At 43.4% G+C, this 19,840-nt stretch overlaps 1 protein-coding gene across 4 annotated transcripts in view; it reads left to right on the top strand.

The window, feature by feature from the left end:
* rif1 (replication timing regulatory factor 1) overlaps positions 1 to 19,840 on the top strand; it is a 50,421-nt gene that overhangs the window by 25,684 nt on the left and 4,897 nt on the right. For 3 of the 4 annotated variants that reach the window (XM_078403351.1, XM_078403352.1, XM_078403350.1), the window contains exons 22-31: positions 852 to 1,131; positions 2,049 to 2,097; positions 6,752 to 6,954; positions 7,280 to 7,379; positions 8,225 to 8,350; positions 8,841 to 8,983; positions 12,539 to 12,628; positions 13,989 to 14,046; positions 14,990 to 17,767; positions 19,058 to 19,216. In XM_078403351.1, coding sequence (XP_078259477.1) covers positions 852 to 1,131; positions 2,049 to 2,097; positions 6,752 to 6,954; positions 7,280 to 7,379; positions 8,225 to 8,350; positions 8,841 to 8,983; positions 12,539 to 12,628; positions 13,989 to 14,046; positions 14,990 to 17,767; positions 19,058 to 19,216 — 3,986 coding nt within the window. The remainder of the gene's footprint in view (positions 1 to 851; positions 1,132 to 2,048; positions 2,098 to 6,751; positions 6,955 to 7,279; positions 7,380 to 8,224; positions 8,351 to 8,840; positions 8,984 to 12,538; positions 12,629 to 13,988; positions 14,047 to 14,989; positions 17,768 to 19,057; positions 19,217 to 19,840) is intronic. The other variant, XM_078403353.1, reaches the window with a different exon arrangement.

The raw sequence follows: 19,840 nt of genomic DNA, 5'->3' as shown, positions 1-19,840 counted from the left end.
GCTTTATTTACATTTTTCAATTGAAACAGTGATTGTGCATTTTATCCTCTGTTGCTTCAAGGCGTCTACCGCCAATATGCTTATTTGTGTTTCAAACTCTTACACTTCCCGTCAGGCACTCCATTTTGTACCTATTTGTAAACATAAGTTAATCTAAACCTCTGCCTATATCCTGGCCTGAGCTCTTTTGTTTTCAGGTATTATCACTGCTCAACGATGTATATTGGTTCTCAAGGCAGGAAAACCACCGTTTTAAAGCTTTTATTCTCCCCACTCCTCTTTTTACCCCTTCCCCCCACATGTGCACACACCTCAACTCAATTTCTGTATTCTACTTTGTTCAGCTGCTGCCTTTGCATTCTTGGAGATGCAAGAGACTGCAGATGCTGATATTTCAAATCTAGAATCTGTATTGTTATTTGGCTGAAGAGGTGATTTCTAACAAATTTGAGTCTATGTGAAAAATTGCAATATTTTAATGTTTATGTGCCGGTGGTATCTTGCAGGATAAGTGTTAATTTTTCATTTTAACAGTCCATGAGCTGAAGTTTGCTGGCAGGTAGTCTCATTGCAATGATAGTTCATAATTTATTTCGTCACCTTAACAATAGTAACCAGAAAACTTGAAATTTGGATAGACCTCAAATCAGCAAGTATTAATGTATTTAAACAACAATGGTGTTGGATTTTGCCTCGAGTTTATGGACTGTTCTTCATACTTTAAAAAAAAATTATTAGCTGTTTAACCAAAAAGCCCAAATTAGGTAATAAATCCAAGCCTAGTTTCAGCGAGCGAAGAAGGGATTGTTGTGAGCAATGAAACATGATTTTTTTCCCCCTCCTTTTTCTAGCACCACAAACGCCTACCCACTGGTTAAAGAAAAAAAAAGAGCCTCTAGGAAATCTTTCTTCATTGCTTAAGCTTCTAGTGAAAATCACAGATGCTTTTCATGAGCTAAGTTCCAATGAATCTCAATTTGAAATGCCAGCTTCTGGAATGGTATCCATCGGAGGTGGAATCGTTGGCATTCTCTCCAGTATCTTCACTCACTTGTCTATGGCATCAGCAATTCAAGCAGTGTTTATCAACTTGGCCGACTCCATATCCATCTTCTATGAAAGAACATCAAAGTATGTGTAAGAGTTATTGTCTGTTGTATTGCACTCAAAAGTTGCACATCATAACTTTGCTTTAATTGGTTTTTGTGGTGCAGCTGTGGGCAATGCCGGTTGATTTGTTAAATGCTATGCTTTATTATGGATTGGTTGTGCTTTATTCAGTTTAAGTGAAAGGTGTGTACGTCAAGAATTTTCTCATTGTTTGAACATCTTTGTTCATTGGCAGCTAGCAAGTACCTTTTAGGCAGCACCTGACAGAGTATAAATAAGGGTCGTAGTGTTTTTTTGTAGATGAGATAGAGTACAGGGATAAGGCCAGTGTACGCCTAGAACAGGGATCGTTTGACCTCCCTTACAAAAAGTGGGACAGGGATTGTTCGAGGAAGGGTCTCGACCCAAAACGCCACCTATTCCTTTTTTTCCCCCCAGAGATGCTGCCTGACCCACTGAGTTACTCCAGCATTTGTGTCTATGTTCTTTATTAATAAGGGGACAGATTGGCTCGTCCCCGATATGGGAGACAGACTTGCAGCTTATTGACACAGCCTGGTGATGCATAAGATCTCCCATTCTAAATGGTTAGCAGGAAATTCAGCAGGTGGAGACCCTGTCTCCATCTTACACCCCCTTTCTCCTCCTCCTGCCATCCACACATGCTCACAAGCCAACACAGTAACTAAATGTTTGAATGTGAGGAACTTTCATAATCATTCAACTTTTTAATTTTGTTTGGAATTTCTGAAGAGTTTCATTTTTGTCTCGTTACACTGCTATCTCCTCATATATGATCGATTCTAGGGCTACATTTATATTGTACCTCCTTACTGAAGTTAGATAGTTTAGTTCATTGTAATTTAAGCTGAACCTTCATCAATTGATGCTCATATTTCTGCATTTTCTTCAATGTATTATTTATGTTTTTTCTTTAGTCCAGTTAATGGTGCTTCGAAGGTGTACAACACTCACCTGTGCAATAAGGTAACAAGTTACATTTTTTTTTAATGTTTTCATTTTTGCTGTTATCCAATGCTGAGTTGCCTCTTTCTGCTTATTAGGCCTGCTTAAAATATTTGAATATCGTATATGTCACTTTGAAACGTATATCCTCAATTTTTACTGGTGTTACATCACCCTTGGACAGTTGTAGATTGTTCCTATTAAGTTTTCATTTATATCTTGTGCTATAATCATAATCATACTTTATTAGCCAAGTGAGGCGCGTCGAAAGAGGCCCGAAATAAAGGCGAGGAGCCGGGTATTTCGGGACGTTCGGTTTTATTTCACAGTTATCAGACCGGTCAAGTCTGCTGGAATGACTGCGCCCAAAACCTCGTCCTTATATACGTAGCAAAGGACCGCTCCCCCCTGGACTGGTCCATTCCCGTGCCGAGGGGTCGGTAGTGGTATGGCCCGACCCTTGGCAGCTGCCACAGGACCCCAGAACCGGAGGCACGAAACGCACTGGTGGTCACACAACCCCGACCGGACCGCGTATGAAAATCGGTCGACAGAGGGGCCGGCGGAGGCACAGTTAGAGGGACAGGTGGTGGGACTCGCAAAGGGGGGCGACCTCGTGGCCGAGGCTGGGCAACCCGCACCAGTTGGTCGATGTCTAAGTGGGCCGGCTTCAAGCGGTCAATTGACACGGCCTCCGGCCGGCACCCCATGTCCAAGACAAAGGTCTGTCCATGCTCCAGCACCTGGTACGGGCCCTCATAGGGCCTCTGGAGTGGCGTCCGGTGGGCGTCACGGCGCAGGAACACAAAGGCGCAGTCCCGGAGGGCCGATGGCACGTAAGGGCGGAATGTCCCATGGCGGGGCGTCGGCACCGGTGCGAGCTTGCCAACTAGCTCTCGAAGACGCTGTAGGGTGGATGAGGGCGGTTCCTCTCGCCCAGGCCACGAGAGAACGAACTCCCCGGGCACCGTGAGCGGTGACCCGTATACGAGCTCCGCTGATGATGAAGCCAGGTCCTCCTTGGGCGCAGTCCGGATGCCCAGCAAGACCCATGGTAGCTCGTCCATCCAGTCGGGGCCGGAGAGTCGCGCCTTCAGCGCTGTCTTCAGCCGCCAGTGGGACCTCTCCACCAGGCCATTTGCCTGCGGGTGATAGGCCGTGGTGTGGTGCAGCCGCACGCCCAACAGGTGAGCCATGGCCGACCACAGCTCAGAGGTGAACTGTGGCCCCTGGTCCGACGAGATGACCACCGGCACCCCAAAGCGAGCAATCCAGTGCGCGGCCAACGCACGAGCACTTGTGGCTGTGTCGGCCAGCGGTATGGCCTCCGGCCACCACGTGAAGTGGTCCACCACCGTGAGGAGGTGGGTGATACCCCTGGACGGCGGGAGAGGGCCCACAATGTCCACGTCCAGGTGGTCGAAACGGCGGCAGGGTAGACCGATCTCCTGGAGTGGCGCCCGGACGTGGCGTTGAATCTTCGCCGTCTGGCACGGAATGCAGGTGCGGGCCCAGTGGCCAACCTTGCGCAGACCGTGCCACATGAACCGCGCAGCTACCAGTGCGGTCGTCGCCCGGATGGATGGGTGAGCCAGCCCGTGGACCACGTCGAACACCCTCCGGTGCCACTCGGCAGGGACGATGGGGCGCGGCTGACCTGCCGACACATCGCACAATATCGTCGCTCCTCTGGGGCCGAGGGGGACATCCTCAAGGCGGAGGCCAGAGATGGCAGTCCGGTAGGCGGGCATCTCCCCGTCCGTTAGCTGGGCCTCCGCCAGGGCAGAATAATCAATGCCGGGCGCCACTTCTAAAACATCAGAAGGCTGCGTGTTCAAATCACGTTGGGGTCACCAATGTGGCGCGTCGAAAGAGGCCCGAAATAAAGGCGAGGAGTCAGGTATTTCGGCACGTTCGGTTTTATTTCACAGTTATCAGACCGGTCAAGTCTGCTGGAATGACTTTGCGCCCAAAACCTCGTCCTTGTATACGTAGCAAAGGACCGCCCCCCCTGGACTGGTCCATTCCTGTGCCGAGGGGTCGGTAGTGGTATGGCCCGACCCTTGGGAGCCGCCACAGGCTCCAACATACAAGGAATTTGATTTGCCAAACAGTCAAACCAATAAAAAGTACTAAAACACACAAAATACCTTTTAACATAGCTCCTCCACACTCCTCACTGTGATGGTAGGCAAAAAAAAAGTTAAATCTCTTCCCTTCTTTGTCCACACGCGGAACGATCTTGGCTCCTGCAGCTGGCGGTCGGGCCCTCCGCGTCGGGGCAATCAAGCTCCCGCATCGGGGGGAATCTTGGCTCCCTACGCCGGGCGATTGGACCCCGGGTCGGGGCTAGTCGAACCTTCTGCGACTTTGGAGCTTCCCGACATCAGTCTCCACCCAAGACTGCGAGCTCCTCGATGTTGAAATCCGCAGGCCGCAGTTGGAGCGTCGATCCCAGGCAAGGGCTCGCAGGCTTCGATAGTAAGTCCACGGCCCTGCGGTGGGGCTCAGTCAGCCTCGTGCAAGGCCGCCAGCTCCATGATGTTAGGCCGCAGAGCGACCGGAGATACGATCCGGAAAACAATCGCATCTCCGGCAAGGTAAGAGATTGAAAAAAAATAAGTTTTCCCCGACCTCCACCCCCCACATAAAACAAACCAGAGAACATTAACACATACTATAATAACAAAAAAGACATAGACAGCAAGGTTGCTGTCACTGACAGTGCCACCTGGTGGAACACATTACAATAATAATAATAAGCATTTATTTTATATAGCGCCTTACCAGAAGCTCAAAGCGCTTTACAAAAACAATCAAACATAAAAACAAACAGACAAACTATCCTAACGGAGAAGCGGCGAATAAACAGCGCCAGCGTCCTCTCACGTCAGGGTCCGGCAGTAGACAACAAAAAGCACAGGACACACAGATACAATTTTAACACAAACAGCCATCACAGTGATTGCTCTAGGCACACCCTCACTGTGATGGAAGGCAAAGAAAAGTCTTATCTCCTCCTCATTCTTCTCCCGTGGTGCCACGAGGTGATCGAGGCTCCCAACTTTTTGAAGCCCCCACCGGGCGATGGAAAGTTCCAGGGCCGAGCCGAGCAGGTTGATGAAGGTCCTGAGCCCCCACCGGGCGATGGAAAGTCCCAGGGCCGAGCCGAGCCGAGCCGAGCAGGCCGATGAAGGTCCTGAGCCCCCACCGGGCGATGGAAAGTGCCGCGGCCAGGCCACGCAGGGCGATGAAGGGCCTGCGAGCGGGTCAATCGTACCTCGCGCTTCGGGGCTGTCGAAGCTGCTGCGGCTGGACCTCCCAAAAACCGGTCGCCAGCCAGGGACCTGCGAGCTCCCGATGTTGCGGTCTGCAGGGCCCACGGCCGAAGCCTCCGAGATGGTAAGTCCAGGCCCTGCGACCGGAGTCTTCAAGGTCGATCCCAGCTGGAGGCCGCCGACTCCACGATGTTAGGCCGTAGCGCGAACGGAGATACGACACGGTAAAGGTCGCATCTCCGTTGAGGAGGAGATTAGAAAAAAGGTTCCCCCCACCACCCCCCCACAAACACAGAGTTAAAAATAGAACAAAACGTACATTAAACGATGACAATAGACAAAAAAACAAAAAAAAGACAAGAGAGACTGCCGGTGAGCCGCAGCTGCAGAACACAGTCACGCCCCCCAAATGCCACGCATTATGAAACTTGACTCATTCAGAATGCTTCATAGCCTCCTGCTTCAAGAACATTGGGACTGGCTTGCATTTGTAAATAGTCTCTAGCCTGGTCTTTAAAGGGCCTGTCCCAGTTTGGCGATTATAAGGCGACTAGACTATCGCCGAACGTTTGCCGGGGTGTCGTGGGCAAGATCGTGAGGAGTCTTCAATGAATCGGAGTGGATCTCAGCGCGTCGCGGAAAAATTTACCTGCTAGAAATTTCTCGACGACAGCTGGCTTGTCGCCAGGTATCGTAGCTTATTGCGGGCGCTGTCGCATGTTGTCCCCATGTTTGCTAGGTTGTCGTAGATGCATTTAGAAGCACATAATATTAAATTAAGAAAAGGCATTTGAAGAAACCAGAAGATAGTTTTGTTTAACCAATTTATTTACCGTCAGGACATTTGACGGGTAGATTGGAGGCGACATTTTGACGGCCAGGTAAGTGTGGGAATTTCGTGATGTGTCCGAAGACGGTGTAATCTCTTAGCCAGGTGCTAGTTTCACAAAAAAAGTAACTTGTATCGACCTGACTCGACATTGTCGTGGTCATTGTCGTAGGGTAAAAGAAAATTTCGGCAATCTGCTACGACTTTGACAGTCGCCGGCAGTTGCCTTAAAAATCGCGTAACTGGAACAGGCCCTTCATCCTTCCCAACTGTTTTTGTCCAAATGGTTATTGACACATTGCTGTAGATTTCTCGTATGGTCTATATTCCGATCGTTGAAAATTGTGACTGGCTGATTTCCTTTAACAATTAAATGGAATGCTTTTTATTTTGTGATGCATTTCTTCATTGAACATTATACAGTTCCCACATCAGCATTTGTTTTCTGTGCAAGAATATTAGAGATGTAATGTACTTAATACAAAAGGAATGATTCTCTTTAACAATCTTAGTTTCCATTGTTTTGTCATGTTGGGTGCTTGGCTGAAATGTTTCTTTTTCTCTGCAGCTGGAGAGGTTGCATGCAGACATTCTTCTTTGTTTGCAGTCCCGTTACACTTCTGCCTATGACAGCATCTTGCTAGAACAATTATCTTCACTACTCAGCAGTACTTTCCTGCACAAGAACCGGCAGATCAGAAACCAAACTGCGCAATTTTGGAATGCTACTTTTGCCAAAGCCACAGCACTAACCTACCCAGAGAAAATGAAGTGAGCATATATTTGGTGTTTAGGGGAGCAGAGGGTGATCAGTTTCAAAGGCATCAAAGGTGTTTGTTTTTGATATTTTAAAAGTGCTTTCAGACATCAGCCAATTTGTGGCATTTTCATTGCACTCATTTATTCTATCGTGGCTATGACCGCATTTTACATGAGTACATTGTTGATACCTTTTGCTCCAATGTTTTAAATTTTCGATTAAAATTTTAACACTTAATTTGACATTGATTCTGAAAGAATATTTCTGTATTTGTTCTTTTCTCCATTGCACTTGGCAAGTTTTTGCAGCACTAAAACTTTCATTTCTTTCCTCTAGGCCAATATTAACCTGGGTCAAGCAGAAAACCCCCATAATTTTGCCTGGTTTTGAGGCATTGGAGTTGACGGAAGAGTCTAGTGGTCCTTACTCGGATTTGGTAAGTTTGTTAACTTTCCGCCATGACACAAAACTAAGATTTCAGAAGCTACTAATTCATAGCAAATATGCTAATACCATACCTTCAATATCCTAAAGTGAAATTGCTTTTCATATTTCACCAATGCTTCCTTCCTTGGCTGTGGAAATAAAATTTGACATTCCAAGTTATAAAGTTATTGCAGTGTTTAATTTTATTTAGAAGGAAATCTACAAGCTGCAGAACCATAGATACTTGTTCTTTGCGGGCAAGTATATTAGTGAAGTGATTTTGTTCCTACATGATTGTAGTCCTGAGAAAGTATCAATTGGAATTGACCCTTTGGTGATTAAATAAAGCTGGTAATAATGATTGAAGCTAATGGTTAATTCCAATTCATTGAATATAAGAAATGAGAACAGCTGTCAGCTCTAAGGTCCCTTGAACCAGTTCCATTATTCAATCAGATCGTGGCTGATCTGTCTTTGGAGTCCATACTACTTTCCTAGCTTCCTATTGCCATAAACCTTGATTTTATGTTCTGCAGTCATCCAACAACAATTTTATCTTGCCTTTGGTATATGCAACAAAATGATGAAATTTGTATTTGTGATAAAGGCATGCAAGTCCCTTTCTCCTGCAAAAAACAAAATGGTTGGATGGAGAAGCAAGTAGAAATTTCCATTATTAAGTTATGATCAAGCTTTATGATGTGTGCCCATTCCCAAGGCTTGAACAGTCTTAATGTCTTTTTGCTATACTTTGATTTTGCTGTTTGAATGAAGACCATTGCTGACTAAGTATCCTAGAGAAAATCCCAGGTACATTCAGCTGCACCATTGACCATTTTAAATCTATTTTTGCAGTCAAAAAGTTCCCAGTTAGATGCTAAAGTCAGTGGTATGGAAGTTAATGCTATAGAGAAAAGAGAATCATTGTTACCAAGAGCTGACGAATTAAAAGAGAAGACCCCTCTTCAAACGCCAGCAAAAGTAAGTAGAATGAAGAAAATTTACTGTTTCATGAAGCTTGGTGTGTAATGATAATGATGTTGTGATACCATACGATCAATATTATGCCCAATGATTAGTTTGCTGTTTTTCCAAAGTGATGAGAGGTTTAATTCTTGTGTACTGTTTTTAAATACATGATCATGGTGAATATGGGTAGCTAAATGGTACAGCATCACTGGAGGACATGGGTAGGTGGACAGGCAATGTTTCGGGTCGGGATCCGTTTTCCAGACACCGTGGATGGAACAAAGCCTGGCAAGTGATGGGTGGATACTGGGTGGGGGAAGGAAATGTAGATGAAGGTTGGCATGGAATTGTGGGCCAAAAGGCCTATCCCTGTGCTGTATAACACTGACTGTAAGATGAATGTGAATTATTTAGAAATGTTTTATGAATATTTATTTTGTAGACTGCATCTGGACTAATAATCTGAAATTCTGAACAAAAAGTACCACTTTTCTTTTACTAGTTGAAACTGGATTTTTCTTCAAAAACACCACGCCATGAATCACTTCTTGAGGAGGAGCAGTCATTAGACTTCGTGTTTATTCCACCTGAACCAAAGCAAAGGATACTGACTGAGCATCAGAAAGAGGTGTTGCAGACAAAGAGGTGAGTTAAAGAAACAAATGTGATCAAAATATTCTTTGTTTGCGAAGGGTGTGCGGGTTGGTGGTTTTGTCTTTTACCCAAGACGAATGGAAAAAAGGAGACTATTACTAAACATATAACCTTGATACTGTGTTTTGGCTTTTTTGTATGGAGTTCATAGAACATTTGTTTTATTTACTATGCCAGCAGTGTGCCACAAGAACACTGAGCTTTATATCACTTATTTCACATTTATACCCTTTTTAAAAAAAAGTTGTTTGGTATTGATTTGAATAACAACACATCCAACTAATTAATTGATTTGCTATAAAATATTTTGGCACTTAAATTGTCAGTATGCACGGCCTGTTTTTTATTGTTAATACTTAGGATCATAGATTAAGTGATGGAACTTAAAATTATTTGAAATAAATGCAGACCTTTACAAGAAAGCATGGAGGCCTTGTTCAATCTGGACTATATCTATCTAAACATAGCACAAAAAGTAAGGAAATTTGTGTTTGGTAGATTATTTCTTTGTTGTAACAATGCTTCTTGGCAATAAATCTTATACCGTTGGAAAGCCTGTTTATTTCCCTTTTAAATGGTGCCACATTTGTAAGGAACATGCATTTGTGGGATGAGCAGCAGAGCTGAGTATATGGGTTGCGCCCATGAAAAATCTGCCAAATCTTCTCTGCCAATGCCAAACAGCTTATTCTGCCATTGACTCTTGTTCGGTGTTGTTTGGTGGATTGGATGATTGAAGTCTGAAGAAACAAGACATATTGGCAATTTAACAATTTATTCATTTAATAAACAGGAGCCTCAGTAGCGTGTGGAAGAACCATACACAGCCACAACAGCCTGGCACCTCCTCCTCATGCTGGTCACCAGCCTGGTCACACACTGTTGTGGGATGGCATCCCATTCTTCAACCAGCATTTGTCGCAAGTCAGCCAACGTGGTTGTGTTGGTCACTATGGCACGAACAGCACGCCCAAGCTGATCCCACAAGTGTTCAATGGGGTTGAGGTCAGGACTGCTGGCAGGCCATTCCATCCTCTCCACTCCCAAATTCTGGAGGTAGTCTCTGAGAAACCCTGCTCTGTGGGGGTGAGCATTGTCATCTTGGAGGATAGAGTTCGGTCCCAGACTGGAGATATGGGATTGCCACTGGTTGCAGAATCTCATCTCGATATCTCTCTGCATTGAGATTGCCTCCAATGATGACAAGCCTCGTTTTTCCAGGGAGGGAGATGCCGCCCCACACCATCACACTAACCACTGTAGCAGGGCCCATGCTCACAGATGCTGCCAATCAGGTGCCAATCAGGCACCTGATTGTCAGCACCTGGGGGTACCAGAAGCTCAAAACAAGTCAATAGCAACAGCAGAATAAGCTGTTTGGCATTGGCAGAGAAGATTTGGCAAATTGTTCATGGGTGCAACCCATACACTCAGCTCTGCTGCTCATCCCACAAATGCATGTTCCTTACAAATGTGGCACCATTTAAAAGGGAAATAAACAGTATAAGATTTATTACCAAGAAGCATTGTTACAACAAATAAATAATCTACCAAACACACATTTCCTTACTTTTTGTGCTATGTTTATATACTAAAACTCTGTTAGTTCCTGAACTACAGCCAAAACTGCACGATCGCGCGACAATTTTAGGCCCACCTTACTTACCGTAATCCCTTTGGTGCTAATGGAAGAAGTTTCATTGAAATTGATGTTATATTTTTTAAGTTAATCACATTTTAAAGTTTAAATATCTCCTGAGGAGGGAGGATAAGAGTGTTTGAGGGGGGTGGGGGGGGGGAAAGAGGGTACTGCTCCAATGCAGGAGAGGTTTGGGTCCACTTGTTCTTGTATATATATATATCCGTATGTGATGTGTTTCTGTGATGTGATTTTGCCAAAACGGTAAACCCTAGCACCACAATTGTTGTGCCACCTTAATCACCACTCTCAGGGACACTCTTTATAGCAACTTTCATTTAAATCGGTCTTATATTTTTTAAGTTAGAGAGCTTTTAAAATTCAAAAATCTCCTTTCTAAACACCTTTTCCCAAGGCCTGCTGTGTGTCTGATGTCTCCATTGCGCACGCACGGCCTCTCTCTTCACTCGCACAAACAAGATGGACGCCGTTAGCGGAGCCGCCCGCCCGCAATCGGGGGCACCTCACTCTCTCCGCTCTCCCCTCAGAGCGGGGGACACTCCGAGCAGGAGGGAGATGCTCTCCCCGCTATCGCCCGGGCCCAGTGCGCCGCCGCCCTATCCCTCTCCAGTAGTCCGGGCTCGGCCAGGCCACGGTAGCGGCCGCATTCCCTTCAACCCACGGAGTCCTCCAGTCCCAGCTATCGCCTGGGCCCAGCGCGCCGCACCATTACCGCACACAAGCCGCAGCGGGCAGTTTCTTCTCCTCCTTCAGCGGCCGCTTCCACCGATGGCGGCGTCACGACTTCAGAAAGATGGCGGCCGCTCTCCTCCTCACGCTCCGCCATCTTGTGCGTGCGGCTCGGCCAGGCCACAGTAATGGCAGCACCCCTGAGCTCCCTCCTCCCTGCATAAGTGCCTTTTGCCGCTAACGGGTCCACGGAGGGGAGTGGGCGTGGGGGCCGAGTGGGTGGAGGAAAGAAATAGAATTGTTTCCAGTGGATGAGCTTTCATTGGAGAAGAATGAATTAATTGTTGTACAGAGGGAGCATTGGAGAGACAATGGCATATGTCTGTGAGATGTAGAAACCGAGCTGTCTTTTGTATGTTCTCTCTGTAATCATTTGGGAGTTTTCTGGGTACTCTGGTTTCCTCCCACATTCCGAATAGTTGCAGGTTTGTAGATCAATTGGCTTCTGTAAATTGTCCCGAGTGAATAGGTTAGAATTAGTGTGTGGATGATCGCTGGCTGGTGCGGACTTTATGGACCGAAAAGCCTGTTTCCATGCTGTATCACGACAACTGAACAGAAAAATGAGTGAAGGGAGTAGGGACAGACTATGGGACTGGCAAGCAGTAGGCAGTAGCTGGAAAACTGAAATGAAAGAAAGATGGGGGTACTCAACAGATCAAGCAGCAGCTGGAGAGTAGTAACGCTATTATTTCTCCCTCCACTCCAACGGTTGCTAACTAATTTGCTGAGAATATCCAGCATTCGCCATTATTTCTGATTTTCACGTGTTGGGTTCTGTATTTCTCAGTTCCAGCATTTTGTTTCTCTCCTGTTCTTGCTCTTTTATCTCCTGTTGATAGTTGAAGGGTCATTCATCTGAAGTGTTAACCACTTCTCCTCACAGATACTGCTTAGTGTTTCGAGCATTTTTCTGTTCTTATTTCAGATTTTCACCACCTGCAGTGATACATACTTCATTCATTGGTCTGCATGTGACTTGACACCATTATTGTGATTAATTGTCCATTTTAGCCCGGGGGGGGGTGCGCGCAATTGGGGATGGACAATAAATGTTGGCATTGCCGGCCTCATGCCCATTCCATGAATTAATAAATAGAATAACTAATCGTTTTTAAAGGGCTTGTCGATTTGAAGATTTATTTCCCACAAAACAGGACTGACATTCCCGCAATGTACAATAACTTGGATGCGTCTCAGGATTCCCACTTGTTTTCCCAGTATGCGCAATCTCAGGAAGGAAGTTTGTAAGTAGATCATTTTCTTGCATGGTATCAAATATCCTCTTTAGTTTGCATGCCAGTAAGCATTTGCCTGTAATTTAAATTCCATGGTTTGTGCAATGTACTGTTTTATTTTGAATGATTCAACTTTTAGTGAAGAGTATTCTGGTTGTTATTATTAATGCTGCTGTTAACGCACTCTGCTACGGCCAGGCTGTTTCAGTAAATTTTAACAATCAGTTGATGTCGCTTTCATGTGGTGATATGTGTGTGACTACGTGTGTCATTGCTACTGAATGTATATTGTGGTTCAGGAGTTTGTTCTGGCTCGCAGATTACTTTTGTGTTAAAAGATTAGGTTTGGATTTATTATTGTTGCATATACTGAGGTACAGTGAAAAGCTTTGTTTTGCATGTTATCCAACCAGATCAGACATACCATAGTTGGATACAATCTGTTCAAACATGTACAATAGGTAGCGCAAACAAGAAGATAGAGTGCAGAATTTATTTCCCAGCATTGTAGCTCATCAGGACCTCAGACAAAGTCCAATGTCCTCATTGGGGTAGACGTGAACTGCACACTAATGAAGGAAGCCTGATAACGGAGGAGAAAAAGTTGGTCCTGTGTCTGGTGGTGCATGCTTTCAAGCTTGTTTCCTTCTGCCTGGCAGGAGCAGGGCAAAGGGATGATTGGGCAGGGACGACAAGTCTTTGATTATGTTGTCTGCTTGTTAGAGGCAGTGTGAAGTGTAGATGGGGTCAATGGTAGAAAGTTTGGTCTGTGTGATGGACTGGGCTACATCTACATCTCTGAGAAACGTCTTGTGGTCTTGGGCTGAGCTTGTCCCAAAACAAGCTGTGATACAACCCGAAAGTATGTTTTTTCTATGGTAAATCTGTCGAAGTTTTTTAAGAATCATTGGAGACATGCTAAATTTCCTCAGTCTGCCCAGAAAGTAGAGGTGTTGGTGTTCCGTCTTGGCTGTCACGTCAATTTGTTTGCACTTCTGTTCAATCATGTCCAGCATTTTATACAAGTTGTAGCACACAGACCATTTTATGTTTGATATAGTCATCCCTTCCTACCCTCTCCATTTTAATGGGCTTTATGCCTCAAATTGTTGAATTTTCAGAAATAATCCAACTGTTCTAAAACAAATACTTTACCTTGGCTTGTCACACATTTGAAACATAACACTTGTAAAGATGACCTGCTATTGATGTCATCTTAATATTTTGAGAATTGCAAGTTTTAAAATATTACAAGTTCCTTATTAATAAGTCATACATTTTGTGCAACTAATAGCCCTTAGCTACTGTACTATCTAATTACACGATCTGGTTATTTTCTTCCCCCTTCTCTCCCTCCCAAACCCTTCAGAGAAAAATCAGCAAAAGACGCTGAGGAAATGGACGCAACTACTGATAAAAAACAGCAGGTGAGTTGGCATTTTGCTGATTTTTTTGGGGGGGGGGGGGGGGGGATTATCTACATTGGTAATTTGGCCACAACACAATTGAGGGTGAATATTGGGAAGCCAGACCGGATGGACTTATCAAGGGCAATTAATATGAACTGAAACCCGATGCGTAAGTTTGAAAGATTCAACGAAATATTGAGACTGCATAAGTCAAGTGTTGGCAGAACTCTGTTAGCCAGGCAGCACCTGTAGAGGGAAATGGACAGATGATGTTTCCATTCAGGACTGGTAACTTTGCTAAATTTTGTCTTGTCCATTTCCCTTCACAGATGCTGCCTGACTCTTCGATTTCCTCCATCACTCTTTTTTCCTTACTATTCCAGTATCTGTGTTTTCTTGCTTCTCTGCCATGAATCACCTTTCCCCGTTATTTTATATTCAACAGAATAGCCTGTTCTGAGACTTGCAAAAAGCTACCAGATCTTTTTCCAATTGCCTTTTTTTTAAAATCAATGTAAATTGGGATGCGATTAACTCAAGTAAATTAATACTCTTGCTAATACATAAGGAAGTTTGTATAATATATAAGATTTCTGAATTTAAATTGGGTAATTTGTGGTTGTGCATTTACATTGATTCCATCGTGAGGTTAATTCTGCCCTTGGAGCAAGGATTGGTTTAATGGAAGAACTTGAGGATTGGTTTACAAAAGATTTACAATGTGTGTTTCAGCTCCAGATTTAAGTTAGTGAACATTGGTTAGTAATTTTTAGAATATCAGTCCAATGAGTCGACAATCAGGGTATTGTATAGAGTAAAGAACTGATTGTGGTACAGGATGGAAAGCATTCTTAGTTTGTGTATTTGAAGTAATAATCTCATTTTATTTGAGAAAACAAATTCTAATTTAATCCTACAGTGTCCTGCATTTATCATGACAACTGTATTTCCTTTTCTTTAGAGTGACAAGATGGCAGCAAAGAGTGAAGCGGTTGACTCATTTACAACAGAAGCAGACATTGAAAGCAAATTGCTTGATCGAGAAATAATGCAGGATTATGCTGATCAGGAAAAAAATGGAACTCCAATCACCCCGGATTCTAAAGCTTCTGATTGCAACGACAAACCAGAGGAAGCAAAGGATGCTGTCACTGACTCCCCATCAAGTTGTGTAGACGCTGCTGCTGAATCAGTGAGCAAAACAGATGTCAGTGGCAGTTCCACATCATCCGATGTTGTCTCTGGGACGCCACAAAAAAACAGTAGCCGTCGACAGTCATTTATTACTTTGGAGAAGTTTGATCCGTCCACCTCATGCTCCTTCAGTCAATCGCCTGTAAGTAAATTTACACAAGCAGCTACTGAACCTCTTATCCCTCTGCAGAACAAAGCAAAGAAGGTGGAAGAAGTATCACAATGTGAAATAGATGAAGTTTCCCAGGAGGTGTGTTTGAACACTTCAATCACTGGGAGTAGACGAAGTAGACGCAAGGAGAGTAAAACTAAACAGTTGATCTTAGAAAAGCCAACCAAACGCCCCAGGACTTCCAAAAATATCAAGTGTTCTGAAGATGAGCCATCTGATGCAAAAGAAGGTTCTTTAACTTGTAATACAAATCCTGCTAAGGAAAATGAAAACGATCTATGTGAAGTTGACTGCAGCCAAAATTCAGAGAGTCGGTCAGATAGCAAACAGCCAGTAGATGTTGGGGAGAGAGATTTATTTTCTACTGTAGTCTCAAAAGAGAAATCATCATCTACATCTCTTCAAGATGAGAGTGATGAACAAAATCCAAAAACACTACCAAATAAAACACGAAGGCGTTCTTCTCGAAATAATTTAGAAGTGACTGTGCCTGATCAGACTAACAAGAAGGCAAAAAATGAGGGTGGCAAATTCCAAAGAAGATCGCAGAACCAGGATGTGGAGTTTCTTCAGAATGAGTCTTCTCAGAGTAAAGTGTCAAAGAAGAAAGAAAACAATTCTAGAACTTCATCCAACAACTCAGAAACTAAAAAGAATTCTGGTGTAAAAACTGATTCCCAAGAACCTGCAATCAAGTGGCGTTCTCGCTACCACACTCGTAGATCATCCCAAGGCTTATCTGATGCAGAAAGCAGTTGCACTATGACTATATCTGAGTGTTCTGAAGACACCCCTAAACATCTCGGGGGGAAAAAGAAAAGCAGAACATCTAAGGGGAAAACAAAGAGGACAGAGCTGTCTCCTGAGGGGAGTGAGACACCTATAGTAAAGGGACATGAAGCAACAGAGGACAACAGTCAGCTGTGCTCCGAAAATGAATCTGGTGAGGTTAAAATTTTGAAGCAAGATAAAGAAAAGGAGATGGGAAATCAGGAAGAGGGTGCTGTAGAAGCAGAAAATAAAGATGTAAGTGAAGTAAATCCTATCACACAGCTACTTGTTGAGGTTCAGACTGTTGAAGAGTCAAATGTAGAAACCAGCCCCAAAATGGACGCAATAGTATCTGATGAGAGCAATCATCCTGAAACTACTGAAAATGTGAAAATGGAAACTATGTTAGAAGAGAGCACATTTGAGGAAGCCTGCACAAGTGTTGGTGTTGAATCCTTACCTTTTGAGGCAGAGATTTCAACTGCTGAAACACCAGCTCTTGATTGCTCAAGCGATCTACACGTGCAGCATACAGTCAAAAAGAATGAAAAACTTAAGTGCCATGTGAGAAGTAAAAGGCTACGGAAAATTAAAAGCTGTGATTGCTGCCGGAACCCCTTGCAAGAGCATGGGAAATCACATGCAGAAAGTGAGAAGGATACTGCCTTGCAAGATTTACATTGTGATAAGCTGGGAGGGCATGTTTCACACCAGAGTTTTTCAGTATCTTCTGAAGAGAAGTTTTCTGAAAGTCCCATGTTTAAGAACACTGGAAATTATGAACCTGAGCCTTGTGCATTTAGTACGCCCATAATTGAAAGCAGCAAAATACATCCTTTTGGTCCGTCTTTTAGTACTGTTGCTTCAGAAGTGGATTCGATTGAAGAAAAGTGCCTCATCGTAGTCATTGAAGCTTTAACACAGCAGAAAATGGGGACATGTGCGGCAGAGCAGGAAATAGAAGAAACTTTAGATTCTGGACAGAGTAAGCAAGTGAAATTGAAGGCAGGAGCTGAGGCAGATGATACTTCAAAAGTACCAGTAATAGAAGAACCAGTACTAGAAGAACCAATGACGCACAATGCTGATGAGCCTGCTGCTTCATTGAGTGAACAATTAATAAATGAAGAAACTCATGGTGATAGCTGTAAATTAGACCAGAATCAAATGAATATCGAAGGTGTTTCTTTCCCTCCTGAGAAAGTGACTGATGTACTGGCAGGACCAGTTGAGATTGGAAAGGCAACTGTCTCAGACAGAGAGCTTGCGCAAGATGAACTAGAAACTGCAGTGCAACTCAAAGCCGCGGAGTCTGATGAAAATGAAAAGCCGCCACCTGAGGTGGAAGTAATTGCAAAACCTGATCTCTCCAAACCTGTGATACCAGACAGCGATGCAGCTGAACGTGTGTGTGAGCAACTCATGGAATCGCCACAGAAGATCAAAAATGGTAGCATGTTGCTGGTGGGATCGATCCTACACAGTCCTTCAGAGGTGCAGGTTTCTTGCCTTTGGTCACCCACAGCCTCGCCATCTACAAGTATTCTTAAGAAAGTAATGAAACGGCCATCTGAGAATGACTCTCCTTCACCAGTGAATAAGGTAATGCAATATTGAGATTTTCAGCTTGGAAATGTAAATTTGTACATTTATCCATTTGACTAACTGAACCATGGATGTCGCAAATTTGACCCTTGGATATTGTTGAACTGACTGATCTTCATTTCGGAGCTTCTTGGAAAATTGATTATTTTGCCTCATTGACCCCTGCTTGGGAAAATGTGTGCACTCTGGGTGCACAATAGGGTATGGTTTGACTGTGTCTTAGAGATTCTGTGGATTGAACACTTAACGGTAGCACAGTAATTAAAGGTTATTACGTTAGTGGCCAAAAATCTCAACCATTGATCCAGAGTTGAGAGTTTGAATCCCATCACAGCAACTGAGGAGTTTGAATTTGGTTAAATCTAAGGATCAAAACAAAAAAAAACGAATGTAATCATGAAGCTGTTTTTGCCTAAAGTCCATTTGTTTTACTGATATCCTTCAGGTTCTAAATCTACTGTTCGTAACACATGTAGTTCTATGTGACTCAAAATGCAGCAATATAGTTGAATTGGAAGTGTTCTTAGCAATAGCTTATCAGGCAAGCAGAGATGGATAACATGTTGGCGTTGTCAGCTGTGCTTGCATCTCTTGAGCTAGGAACTTATTTTAAAGTGATTGAATATACTTCCAGTATGCTTTTGAAGGCTGTCAATTCCAGATTATGACCATTAGCTGCCCATCACACATGAATGAAATAACTTTGTATTTCCTTGAATGTGTCCTTTGCATTACAAAGTGTTAATTGAAGGAAGGTCAAGGATGCCTACATGCAACAATTTACTCCGAACCTGATGGAGTTCACCTCTTGCTTGTGTTGTATTATTTCTCAGTCGTTAGTATATTTTGTAAAGTGTGTTTTGGTAGTTGGAAAGATTTGTTTTTCTGGGTTTTTAAACCCACAAATGTTGAGCATGTACATTTTGGCAATATTATAAATTGCTCAATCTGTGCAATCTTGCTTAAATGCATCTTTCTGTTTCAAGTAGTTTTCTGTTTGGTCTGTTTACAAATAACCATTCATCACACTAGTGTAGGAAGCAAGCATGTACTTTAAGCTGAATAAGAACTCGGAAATGAGTGCTACCTATGTGAATTTTGTACTTTGGTCAATGGTATTTGGCAATCTAGCAAGGCGAACTCAAGTTGATTAGAAAGCTGCACAAGACATTTGATAAAAGCGAATCCAAGGCCCATTTGGCTTAAGCAAATGTTTCAAATTGGCAGTTTTCCATATTTCATGAGATAAGAGTAAGTATTTTTTTGTTGCACATTTGTTTTGTGTAGATTCGTCGAGTTTCATTTGCAGATCCAATTCATCGGGAAGGTTTAGCAGATGACATTGATCGCCGCAGCCCGGTAGTGAGATCCCATTCTGCAGGAAGTTCCCCTGGGTTAAATCATTCAATCTCAAATGGTTGTAATCGATCCAGTGTTCAATCCAAGGTAAGGTCAATTCTTATTGCTTTCAAATAGAAAAGGTTATTGTTTTCTATTTGAATTAGTCCATCCAGTAGGATCTAACCAAGTCTTTTTCTACCCACTCCAATCACTTAGCGCCTTGCATGCGTCTACTTGAACTGTTCTGACCACGTATTATTTCTCCAAATCATTCTTTAGTTTCAAAACCATCTTCAATTCAACTATTATTCGTAATTTGAAATTGCAATGTCTAATGACTAATTTGTGTTGGACTTCTGAATGAAAGGTATTTGACTTAGAAATGGTAGCAGTAATAGCCTTTTGACCATAGAGCCTCAGTACATCCCCATTCTGAATTTAGGTTATGACTAGATATAAATGAGCAAACAGTATACATGCAAGTACCATGTTTAGCAATGAAATTGTAAATTGAGGGTTACATGTTAGTTCATTTGAATTTGAATTCACCCGCATTAATTTTGTTGAAAATAGTAAATTGTAGGAATTTGTAATGTGCAGTTGCATTTTTAATTTAATTAAAACCAGGCTTTCATGATCAAGCCTGTGGATCTTTAAACCAAGATTGTTCTGTCGGCATCTTCCTTTTGGAAAAAGATGCTACTAATTTTTTCAAATTATTGCTGCACA

This window comes from Rhinoraja longicauda, chromosome 8 (genome assembly GCF_053455715.1).
Source record: "Rhinoraja longicauda isolate Sanriku21f chromosome 8, sRhiLon1.1, whole genome shotgun sequence".
In the NCBI taxonomy this organism is placed as follows: Eukaryota; Metazoa; Chordata; class Chondrichthyes; order Rajiformes; family Arhynchobatidae; genus Rhinoraja; species Rhinoraja longicauda.
This window is presented reverse-complemented; position numbering and strand designations above follow the sequence as displayed.